The sequence below is a fragment of the Anomaloglossus baeobatrachus genome, chromosome 2, assembly GCF_048569485.1.
Source record: "Anomaloglossus baeobatrachus isolate aAnoBae1 chromosome 2, aAnoBae1.hap1, whole genome shotgun sequence".
Taxonomy (NCBI): Eukaryota; Metazoa; Chordata; class Amphibia; order Anura; family Aromobatidae; genus Anomaloglossus; species Anomaloglossus baeobatrachus.
This window is the reverse complement of record NC_134354.1, coordinates 348,081,959-348,094,116: the sequence shown is the minus strand read 5'-3', so window position 1 is coordinate 348,094,116 and position 12,158 is coordinate 348,081,959. Positions and strand designations below refer to the sequence as shown.

The following is a 12,158-nucleotide window of genomic DNA, read 5'->3' as shown; positions in this document are numbered from 1 at the left end:
TATTCCAGCACTTTGCTGTTACTGCAATCCCTACACTCACGTGTGCCTGCTGTATCCAACTACTGGTGACCAACTGCTGCAACCACAGGCTCATGTCAGGACATCATTACTGCAGCAGCAGGTACAGGGCCATTCAAGAAGGATGGTGCAAAATAAAGGCCTGTAGCTAAAGAAACATCAGTAGGAAATGGCCCGTGCCTGAAAAGAAGAGCACACTCTGTAAGCACAATAGAAAATGAGCCCGTGAAATGAAAGTTTTATGGTTGCTATGTTGTAGGCCTCCTAGTCCATTTTGCTCTGATATTCAGCCACTGGCCATTTACCACTAAAATAATAAGGGAGCAGTCACACGGCCATATAATTCTGACGAGGATCGCATCGCAGTGCTCGGACTGGCTGGAGGCTCTCCTGACGAGAGGGTGAGAGCCGCATAGAAATACATGCTGTCACGCTCGGGTCAGGAGAGCCGCCGGCCAGCGCCACGCAATCGTCGTCCAAGTCAAACGGCCGTTTGACTGCACCTGGCGGCGAGATAGAGACGTCTTGTGACCACAGGTATGCGATATGCATGCTCCCAGACACATTTCCACTAGACGTGTGCAGCCTCACTCAATATAAGTGAATTGAGCAAGGCACTGCGTTAGGTCACATGACTGCTCTGTCTCACCACCAACACCAGAGAATCCTTACATTGCTGGCTTTGGGAATACACAAGGCTGCGGTCAAATGGAAGGATTACAAATGGTCATGATAAACCTGGACAACCCCTTGAAAGACTGACCTTTTCTTTTCGCCACTCTTTTTGAATCACCTTGTACAGAAGGTGTCCCTAACCTGTGCCTCGGGAGCCATATGTGGCTTACAGGCCCATTATACATGGCTGCCAGCTTGTTGCATTATTATCAGGAATAGCCAACAGCTATGAAGAAGAAATGTACAGATGGTGACTTGTAAGTAGCCCAGCAGAGAAGAGCAGATCTAGATGGGCATATTCTGGGTGTGGGGGTAAGAGGGTCATAGTTTAGGCTGCAGAAGGGATTGCTGGGGCCTGTGAAGCTAGATGTACATTACTCTCCACAAAAAGTGAGGCAAGGTGGGAACCCCTAGATCAGGGGTCGGGAACCTATGGCTCGTGAGATGGCCGCATCTGTCTCGTAGACAAATCTTCCGGTTTGTAAGACGCACTTTTTTCCCCCAAAACTGGGGGGAAAAATGGGGGTGCATCTTACAAACCACATAAGGCTTACCAGGGCGGTAGTAGTGGTGCAAGGTCGGTGATACTGCGGGCTCGTGGGGTGTCACGGCGGCGGGTGCCATTGATTTGTGCACCGCTTTGAATTTTCCGCAGTTGACGAGATCGACTTCAAGAAAATGGCCACAGATGCGACGTGTGCGCAGATAGGACTCTGCGGCCATTTTCTTGAAGTCCATTGCGTCGATCTGTGCACACACCATGGCCATTTTTTTTTTAAGTCGATCTCGTCAACTGCAGGAGATTCAAAGCAGTTTACCAGCAGATCAATGGCACCCACCACCGTGACCCCCCACGAGCCCGCAACAGTATCGACGACCATTCGCACACTGACCCTCATGAGTTGCAACACCCCTTCCTCCGTAGCTGAAGCATCACCTACCCTGCCTCCTGGGACCTTCTGAGCCACTCCAGCACCCCTGCTCCCCCCAGGTGAGTATGGCTCTCATGGAATTACATTTTAAAATATGTGGCGTTCATGGCTCTCTCAGCCAAAAAGGTTCTCGACCCCTGCCTTAGATGTAAGAAGGGCTGCCTAAGGCTATGTGCCCATGCTGCGGAAAATGCGCGGATTTTGCTGCGGATTTCTCGCGGAAAAGCTGCGGATTTCCCGAAAATCTGCAGCACAGGTACTTTCCAGCCATTTCTATGGCATTTTGGAAATGCTGTGCCCACGCTGCGGATTTTTCCGCAGCGGATTTCGTGCGGATTTTGGTCCGGAAAAATCTGCAGCATGTCAATTATTGTTGCGGATTTTCATCCGGATTTTGGCTTTAAAATTGGGGGGAAAAAAAAAAATCCGCATTTTGATGCAGAAAAATCCACAGCTACATTCTCCCGTGGACACATAGCCTAAGGCTATGTGTGCACTGAGCATTTTTGTGTGTTTTTCGAATCAGTTTTTGGGCTCAAAACTGCATGACTGCTTCCCCAGCAAAGTCTATCACTTTTCATTTTTGTTGTCTGCACACAGCTTTTTTTTTTTAGCTGCGTTTTTGAGCTAAAAAAAAAAAAAAAAAAAATAAAAAATGGACATGTCAATTCTTTCCTGCGTTTTACTGCGTTTTTCACCCATGCAATGTATTGGAAAAATGCAGCAAAACGCAGAGATCAAAAACGCACCGAAAAGCGGTAAAAATGCATGCATTTTGTTACCACTGCGTTTTTTGCAGCCAAAAACGCAGCGTTTTTCAGAAGTGCAAAAACGTCATAATGCGCACATAGCCTTAGTGGGAGCAGGGCACATGATCTCACATTGTGACTTATTTCCACAGGGAAACTGACTCTCATTATACTAGTAGGGGTAATGTGGGTGTCACGACTCAGGGGACTGTGACTCATGACCATCTCTCAGAGCTGAATGGGGCCATTAGGTTGGGGACCCCTGCTGTATGGAGATCAGTGGGAGACTGGAAAGCGATGGCACAGAACAGTTAGGAGAGCATGACTTTATTTTTTTATTCCAGTTGGACTTGATCACATGCCAAGTGCAGATTGCAGCAGCTTTTTGAGTACTGACCTGGAGATGAAATCAGAGGAAGAGAAGTAGAGGCCAAGTCTGAAGTGATGGATCACATTAGCATATTTACCTCCCATAAGTGGCCTCAGCATAGAGAAAGAATGCCATGACTGTGGGCCAGGATAATCTGGTTATGGCATTTATAGGTGGATGGAGTCCGCCCCCGGAGGCAGTCCCGGAGCCGAGCCCCAGAGGCAGTCCCGGAGCCGAGCCCCAGAGGCAGTCCCGGAGCCGAGCCCCAGAGGCAGTCCCGGAGCCGAGCCCCAGAGGCAGTCCCGGAGCCGAGCCCCAGAGGCAGTCCCGGAGCCGAGCCCCAGAGGCAGTCCCGGAGCCGAGCCCCAGAGGCAGTCCCGGAGCCGAGCCCCAGAGGCAGTCCCGGAGCCGAGCCCCAGAGGCAGTCCCGGAGCCGAGCCCCAGAGGCAGTCCCGGAGCCGAGCCCCAGAGGCAGTCCCGGAGCCAAGCCCAGAGGCAGTATCGGAGGCAGTCCCGGAGCCAAGCCCAGAGGCAGTCCCGGAGCCAAGCCCAGAGGCAGTCCCGGAGCCAAGCCCAGAGGCAGTCCCGGAGCCAAGCCCAGAGGCAGTCCCGGAGCCAAGCCCAGAGGCAGTCCCGGAGCCAAGCCCAGAGGCAGTCCCGGAGCCAAGCCCAGAGGCAGTCCCGGAGCCAAGCCCAGAGGCAGTCCCGGAGCCAAGCCCAGAGGCGGTATTGGAGGCGGTCCCGGAGTCAGCCCGGAGGCGGTCCCAGAGCCGGCCCAGAGGCAGAATCGGAGGCGGTCCCGGAGCCGGCCCAGAGGCAGAATCGGAGGCAGTTCTGGAGCCGGCCCAGAGGCAGTATCGGAGGCGGTCCCAGAGCCGGCCCCAGAGGCAGTATCGGAGGCGGTCCCGGAGCCGGCCCAGAGGCGGTATCGGAGGCGGTCCCGGAGCCGGCCCAGAGGCAGTATCGGAGGCAGTTCTGGAGCCGGCCCAGAGGCAGTATCGGAGTCGGTCCCGCAGCCGGCCCAGAGGCAGTGTCGGAGTCGGTCCCGCAGCCGGCCCAGAGGCAGTGTCGGAGTCGGTCCCGCAGCCGGCCCAGAGGCAGTGTCGGAGTCGGTCCCGCAGCCGGCCCAGAGGCAGTGTCGGAGTCGGTCCCGCAGCCGGCCCAGAGGCAGTGTCGGAGTCGGTCCCGCAGCCGGCCCAGAGGCAGTGTCGGAGTCGGTCCCGCAGCCGGCCCAGAGGCAGTGTCGGAGTCGGTCCCGCAGCCGGCCCAGAGGCAGTGTCGGAGTCGGTCCCGCAGCCGGCCCAGAGGCAGTGTCGGAGTCGGTCCCGCAGCCGGCCCAGAGGCAGTGTCGGAGTCGGTCCCGCAGCCGGCCCAGAGGCAGTGTCGGAGTCGGTCCCGCAGCCGGCCCAGAGGCAGTGTCGGAGTCGGTCCCGCAGCCGGCCCAGAGGCAGTGTCGGAGTCGGTCCCGCAGCCGGCCCAGAGGCAGTGTCGGAGTCGGTCCCGCAGCCGGCCCAGAGGCAGTGTCGGAGTCGGTCCCGCAGCCGGCCCAGAGGCAGTGTCGGAGTCGGTCCCGCAGCCGGCCCAGAGGCAGTGTCGGAGTCGGTCCCGCAGCCGGCCCAGAGGCAGTGTCGGAGTCGGTCCCGCAGCCGGCCCAGAGGCAGTGTCGGAGTCGGTCCCGCAGCCGGCCCAGAGGCAGTGTCGGAGTCGGTCCCGCAGCCGGCCCAGAGGCAGTGTCGGAGTCGGTCCCGCAGCCGGCCCAGAGGCAGTATCGGAGTCGGTCCCGCAGCCGGCCCAGAGGCAGTATCGGAGTCGGTCCCGCAGCCGGCCCAGAGGCAGTGTCGGAGTCGGTCCCGCAGCCGGCCCAGAGGCAGTGTCGGAGTCGGTCCCGCAGCCGGCCCAGAGGCAGTGTCGGAGTCGGTCCCGCAGCCGGCCCAGAGGCAGTGTCGGAGTCGGTCCTGCAGCCGGCCCAGAGGCAGTGTCGGAGTCGGTCCCGCAGCCGGCCCAGAGGCAGTGTCGGAGTCGGTCCCGCAGCCGGCCCAGAGGCAGTGTCGGAGTCGGTCCCGCAGCCGGCCCAGAGGCAGTGTCGGAGTCGGTCCCGCAGCCGGCCCAGAGGCAGTGTCGGAGTCGGTCCTGCAGCCGGCCCAGAGGCAGTGTCGGAGTCGGTCCTGCAGCCGGCCCAGAGGCAGTGTCGGAGTCGGTCCCGCAGCCGGCCCAGAGGCAGTGTCGGAGTCGGTCCCGCAGCCGGCCCAGAGGCAGTGTCGGAGTCGGTCCCGCAGCCGGCCCAGAGGCAGTGTCGGAGTCGGTCCCGCAGCCGGCCCAGAGGCAGTGTCGGAGTCGGTCCCGCAGCCGGCCCAGAGGCAGTGTCGGAGTCGGTCCCGCAGCCGGCCCAGAGGCAGTGTCGGAGTCGGTCCCGCAGCCGGCCCAGAGGCAGTGTCGGAGTCGGTCCCGCAGCCGGCCCAGAGGCAGTGTCGGAGTCGGTCCCGCAGCCGGCCCAGAGGCAGTGTCGGAGTCGGTCCCGCAGCCGGCCCAGAGGCAGTGTCGGAGTCGGTCCCGCAGCCGGCCCAGAGGCAGTGTCGGAGTCGGTCCCGCAGCCGGCCCAGAGGCAGTGTCGGAGTCGGTCCTGCAGCCGGCCCAGAGGCAGTATCGGAGTCGGTCCCGCAGCCGGCCCAGAGGCAGTATCGGAGTCGGTCCTGCAGCCGGCCCAGAGGCAGTGTCGGAGTCGGTCCTGCAGCCGGCCCAGAGGCAGTATCGGAGGCGGTCCCGGAGCCGGCCCAGAGGCAGTATCGGAGGCGGTCCCGCAGCCGGCCCAGAGGCAGTATCGGAGTCGGTCCTGCAGCCGGCCCAGAGGCAGTATCGGAGGCGGTCCCGGAGCCGGCCCAGAGGCAGTATCGGAGTCGGTCCCGCAGCCGGCCCAGAGGCAGTATCGGAGTCGGTCCCGCAGCCGGCCCAGAGGCAGTGTCGGAGTCGGTCCTGCAGCCGGCCCAGAGGCAGTGTCGGAGTCGGTCCTGCAGCCGGCCCAGAGGCTGTGTCGGAGTCGGTCCTGCAGCCGGCCCAGAGGCAGTGTCGGAGTCGGTCCTGCAGCCGGCCCAGAGGCAGTGTCGGAGTCGGTCCTGCAGCCGGCCCAGAGGCAGTGTCGGAGTCGGTCCTGCAGCCGGCCCAGAGGCAGTGTCGGAGTCGGTCCTGCAGCCGGCCCAGAGGCAGTGTCGGAGTCGGTCCTGCAGCCGGCCCAGAGGCAGTGTCGGAGTCGGTCCTGCAGCCGGCCCAGAGGCAGTGTCGGAGTCGGTCCTGCAGCCGGCCCAGAGGCAGCGCAGTCTCCACTCACAGCTGATCTCTCAGTACACGCTGTACATGCGATCACCTACATGACTGTCAGACACACCACGCTCCCCATGATGACTACTTCCAGCAGGTGACAGCGCTCCCGGCACTGCCTGCCTGTCACATCCCCTCCCAACTACACACAAGAGGGGGCGCCATTCCGTTCAAACTCCAGTCACTCTGCAGCGCGAGTTGCAGCCTCACAGATCCCCCGGTAACGGCACAACTTGGAGCCCACACCTGAGCTGGCTCCCGCCAAGCCCGACTCTGCACTTACCTGACTGACGTCATCAAGGTGTTTACGGGGTCACCAGAAACTGACAGCTCAGGCCCCTTCCACCTGCACTGAAGCCGTCCTTGTGTGACGTCATTGTCCCGCACTGCCCCCTTTCAGGGGTGCCCCGCCCACCAAAGCTTTTCTCCGTTTAGATGCGCTGGGTCTAGGAGGGGCTCGACGACAGCGGCTTTACCTTGATTGGCTGCCCTCAGACGTGGGCGGAGCTATATGCAGCTCTTTGCTGCAGTAACTTTAGCTTTTAACCCGTAAACTGCTGGTTGAAAGGAGGAAAATTTGAGGCGACTGGTTCAGCATACAGGGCTGGTCCAGCGCATACACTGGACTGGCGGTGGGATCTGTGGTCAGGGCTACAGCAGATTCCAATGCTTGGTCCTAGCGAGTACAGGTCTCCAGATGTCAGGGATCACTGGCCACGAGACATTCATCAGCAGATCAGTGCCGATGCAGTACATTGCCCTGGAATCTGCTGCCATCTGAGGTGACCACAGACATCAGATCCCAGCACATTTCCCTGGAATCTGCTGCCATCTGAGGTGACCACAGGCATCAGATCCCAACACAGTTCCCTGGAATCTGCTGCCATCTGAGGTGACCACAGGCATCAGATCCCAACACATTTCCCTGGAATCTGCTGCCATCTGAGGTGACCACAGGCATCAGATCCCAACACAGTTCCCTGGAATCTGCTGCCATCTGAGGTGACCACAGGCATCAGATCCCAACACATTTCCCTGGAATCTGCTGCCATCTGAGGTGACCACAGGCATCAGATCCCAACACATTTCCCTGGAATCTGCTGCCATCTGAGGTGACCACAGGCATCAGATCCCAACACATTTCCCTAGAATCTGCTGCCATCTGAGGTGACCACAGACATCAGATCCCAACACATTTCACTGGAATCTGCTGCCATCTGAGGTGACCACAGACATCAGATCCCAACACATTTCCCTGGAATCTGCTGCCATCTGAGGTGACCACAGGCATCAGATCCCAACACATTTCCCTAGAATCTGCTGCCATCTGAGGTGACCACAGACATCAGATCCCAACACATTTCACTGGAATCTGCTGCCATCTGAGGTGACCACAGACATCAGATCCCAACACATTTCACTGGAATCTGCTGCCATCTGAGGTGACCACAGACATCAGATCCCAACACATTTCCCTAGAATCTGCTGCCATCTGAGGTGACCACAGGCATCAGATCCCAACACATTTCCCTGGAATCTGCTGCCATCTGAGGTGACCACAGACATCAGATCCCAACACATTTCCCTGGAATCTGCTGCCATCTGAGGTGACCACAGACATCAGATCCCAACACATTTCACTGGAATCTGCTGCCATCTGAGGTGACCACAGACATCAGATCCCAGCACATTTCCCTGGAATCTGCTGCCATCTGAAGTGACCCCGGACATCAGATCCCAGCACATCGCTCTGGAATCTGCTGCCATCTGAAGTGACCCCGGACATCAGATCCCAGCACATCGCTCTGGAATCTCCTGATGTCCAAGGTGACTACAGATGCCAGATCCCAACACAGTTCCCTGGAATCTGCTGCCATTTGAGGTGACCACAGACATCAGATCCTAGCACAGTTCCCTGGAATCTGCTGCCATCTGAGGTGACCACAGGCATCAGATCCCAACACATTTATCTGGAATCTGCTGTCATCTGAGGTGACCACAGACATCAGATCCCAACACATTTCCCTGGAATCTGCTGCCATCTGAGGTGACCACAGACATCAGATCGCAGCACATTGTCCTGGAATCTGCTGCCATCTGAAGTGACCCCGGACATCAGATCCCAACACATTTCCCTGGAATCTGCTGCCATCTGAGGTGACCACAGACATCAGATCGCAGCACATTGTCCTGGAATCTGCTGCTCTCTGATGTGACCACAGACATCAGATCCCAACACATTGTCCTGGAATCTACTGCCATCTGAGGTGACCACAGACATCAGATCCCAACACATTGTCCTGGAATCTGCTGCTCTCTGATGTGACCACAGTCGTTACAGTATAGTTGTGGCCACTATACATTTAACAGTGCTGTGCTGATCTGCCCCACAACGGATCACATCCAGCTGCCACCAGCCTTGCAGACACCTGATGGGCAGGGGTGTCTGTTAGGTATTGATGACCCTTCCTAAAGCTAGGGTCACATGACCATATTTTCTCCCATTCAAAAAAATTGTTCCATTATGCTAATAAGACTCTGATGATAGTGCAGTCTCATTTTTTCAGACATGGAGAAGATGTGGAAACAAATGTCTCTTTTCTGTCAGTCGGTGAAAATCAGACCACACTTCGATTTCATCGGAGTGTGGTCTGATTTTTTTCATGGATCCATTGCTTTGCTTCACCAAGTGCAATCTGATTTGCTGTGGGTTTTTTTCAGGCATGTGCATGGCACCATACAATAACATTGGTTCAAGTGTGATCCAATGTTTTGTAGGATCGCACTTGGAATGAGAATACAGTTGTGTGACTCTAGCCCAAGGATAGGCCCTAAATGTAAACGTACTTGACAGCCCCTTTAATTTCACCTCTTCACAACCTAGGAAGCAACGTTCTTATCAGCACAAGCAATTCAGTGTGAAGAAGGCATAAAGTCCCCTAGGGGGACTAGTAAAATCAGTCTAAAAAGTAAAACAAGAGTTTTCAAAAATATAAAAAAAAACCCCTAAAAGTTCAGTTTTTCCTTTTGCCCTATTGAGAATAAAACAATAATAATTCAGAAATGCCTGATATATCAAAATATAAAATCAATTAATCTGATCAGTACACGGCATAGCAAAAAAAAATTCCAAATGCCAAACATTTTTTTGGTCCCTGCAATATTGAATTAAAATGCAATAACAAACGATCAAAACATCGCATCTACACAAAAATGGTAGAATTAAAAATGTCAGCTCAAGATGCAAGGAATCAGCAGTCACTGAGCCCCAGATCCCGGAAAAGGAGAACGCTTCGAGTCTCGGAAAATGGCAACTAAAGATTTTTTTTTCCCATTTTCAGTACAATATATGGTAAAACTAAGACTGCTTCCAACCAAAACCAATGACCTTTAACTCTTAAACCTACATGAAATAACTTACACCACAGACCAAATGTTGGGTAGGCAAATAGCCCCACTTTATTAATTAATTATATTAATTAATTGATATTTATAAAAAAGTTTATAAATATCAAACGCCTTATTGGGCCCTGACCTCCACCAACCACCTCTTCCTCCCGATGCCGGTCACTACACAAGGCCGTGAGCATGTGACTCTTTCAGGGCCCAAACAACCCGCCAACTGTGACCACATACCTTGGAACCGAGTATAGACCGAAATACCAACCAAAAGGTTGTTACCTCACAAATCCAGGGGGTAAGAGGGAGGGAACCAGTACCCCACTAACTTTAATACCCCTTCTTACCCATCCCTTGTATCCCCAAACCAATCACTGTGCCGCCATATTTACCAACACAGTCATTTTGCAACATTTTTTCAGCATGTTAACCCTTCGCAGTCCTTGGCCCCTGTGCTATCTGCTATGTGGCCTGTAATGTTTTAATTAAAAGTAGAACTCGTCCTGCAAAAAATAAGCCCGGATAGGGTGGCTATGTTGATGGAAAATTAAAAAGTTATGGCTCTTGTAGGAAGGTGCGGGAAAAATAAAAATGGAAAATCGCCGGGGCGTATAGGGGTTAAAGACGACCTGTCACCAGGTAAAAAGTGGTCAGCTTTAGCTCTTATTTTATCCCTGCTGCTCCCGAGGATTCAGTTTTGTTGTTTTTTTTTAATCCGCCATATAGTTCCAGAGATATGGGCCTTTTTATTTAGTGCTATTTGGTATTGTCTTTAATACTAGAAGTGCCAGAAATTTCGATCTCCCTGGGTTGCAAAGGTAGAAATGTTAAATGACCCTCTCTGAGACTTCAAGTGTTAATAAGGAGGTTTTGCTCACAGGATTCCCAGGATACACGTCTTTAGGCTGCTCTCTATTATTACCCTGTGAACCACTCCACCTAGGTATAGACCATTGTGTTAGGGCCAGGTGGACGGGCAGACCCAGGAGGTGGATCCACTGGGCCGAACACCTTACTGAGGGCAAGGGGTCCGGTAGACGGAGCACTACAGGTAGCAGGACAGTCCGTTCAAAAGAGTGGAGTGGAGAAGTCCCTGGGACCACGGAGTCACTGATGGTAGTCCGGGTGACGGAGCTCAGGTTCGGAGGCTGAGATGTTGTCAGGCAGAGTCCGGAACCGATGGAGCGAGAGGACGGATCACCACAGGGATCAGAGATGGTACGGACTGACGGGATGGCAGACAGTCAGCGTTCGGGGTTCGGGAATCGTCAGGACCGGATAGCGAGGCAGGAGCGGCTCTAGAAGAGAGATAGGTAAGTATACCAGCAGACGCAAGGAGACCTGACTCCTAGCTTAGGAAACACGAAGAACAGGCCCCGCCCACTTGGACATTAAACCCCTTTATACCCTGTACCTGTGTGTTCAATATCCTGTCAGTGGACGCTGGCCCTTTAAGAGAGGGTCAATGACCGCGCGCGCGCCCTAATGCGCATGCGCTAGGCCCGGGTGCCAGAAGCCAGGGCAGGGAGCGGTGAATAGGAAGCAGGGGAGCCGGCCTGGAGCAGAGCTGCCGACGGGCGCCGGGAGCGGGGACCGGGCCGCCTGGGGACCGCAGGTGATGGGGGCTGGAGGCTGTGGAGCGGGGGACGCCTAACAGAGGAGCCGGGGAGCGAAGCAGGGAAGCCGGGGAGCATGGCAGGTGAGCCGGGGAGCAGGGCAGGGGACCCGGGGAGCATGACACATTGAAAGGCGAAAAAGTGATGAAAGAGTCGGCTCAGCACAAATCCAATAAAATATAAAAAAAATTTCTTTATTGATATTTCCTTAAAATAATCATTCCTGCAAATACATCACACAAAGGTATAATCTGCATACAGGTGAAACTTTACGCGTTTCGGACCTATATCATAAAAACAAAAGGGTCCTTAGTCATAAGTCACTTATGAGTGAAGTAATTGGCTGCAGCAGTCACATGATCAGTAGGTCGCCACTACTGCAGAGGATGGGGGCAGTAGAGGAGAGGGGTAAGTTTGAAGCTGCTAAACTAAAAATAATGCTGACCACTTGTTTAGTGCAGATTCACAAGCAGTGTTTGTATTCATATGAGTCCAGTGGGAGGTGCTAATCAGTGACTGTCGGTCTTCCCTGTCTTACTGCATGCAGAGATAGCTGTACTCGTACATACAAACACCGAGTTTAAATGAAGAAAATACAAGTTTGGGTTCTTTTCTACTTGCGTACTGCTTCTGATGAGAGAACATCGGACGCACTATGCTAATGACCCCTTCTGCGTGCGTCAGCCGAGGGTCATGCAACTGTGATCTGATCTTGTGATCGCATCACAAGTGTGGAGAAGATGGAGGGAGCACTTTCTCCCCATCTCCTCCATTGTCTGTCTCTGCGTACATTGCACTGCACTCAGATAACATGCGAGTGCAGTGCGATGTTTCACACACTCCCATAGGCTTGTATTGGGGTGCGTGAGTTGAGACTCGCTGTCAAACGCAACATGCTGGGATTGCACCGAGAGCACGATTTGTGCCGAGAAATAAAAGGCAAGAGGACACTGCCTCATTGATTAACACTGGTGCGAGTGCAATCCGATGTTTTATCGGATCGTACCTGCACATGAAAATCGCAATTGGAAAAGAGCCCTCACTGAGTCTTCTCCCGCAAATCTATACATACTGCTCAGCTTCTCAT

The 12,158-nt window shown here is 54.8% G+C and overlaps 1 protein-coding gene across 8 annotated transcripts in view; it reads right to left on the bottom strand.

Annotated features, from left to right (window-relative positions):
• The window catches only part of LOC142291451 (protein 4.1-like), a 259,547-nt gene extending 253,087 nt beyond the window's left edge, over nucleotides 1–6,460 (bottom strand). For 3 of the 8 annotated variants that reach the window (XM_075335981.1, XM_075335980.1, XM_075335986.1), the window contains exon 1: nucleotides 6,340–6,457. In XM_075335981.1, coding sequence (XP_075192096.1) covers nucleotides 6,340–6,353 — 14 coding nt within the window. In that variant the 5' untranslated portion in view covers nucleotides 6,354–6,457. Of the gene's footprint in view, nucleotides 1–6,339 lie in introns of all 8 variants that reach the window. The other 5 variants (XM_075335988.1, XM_075335989.1, XM_075335987.1 and 2 more) reach the window with 3 other exon arrangements.
• Nucleotides 6,461–12,158: the final 5,698 nt, after the last annotated feature.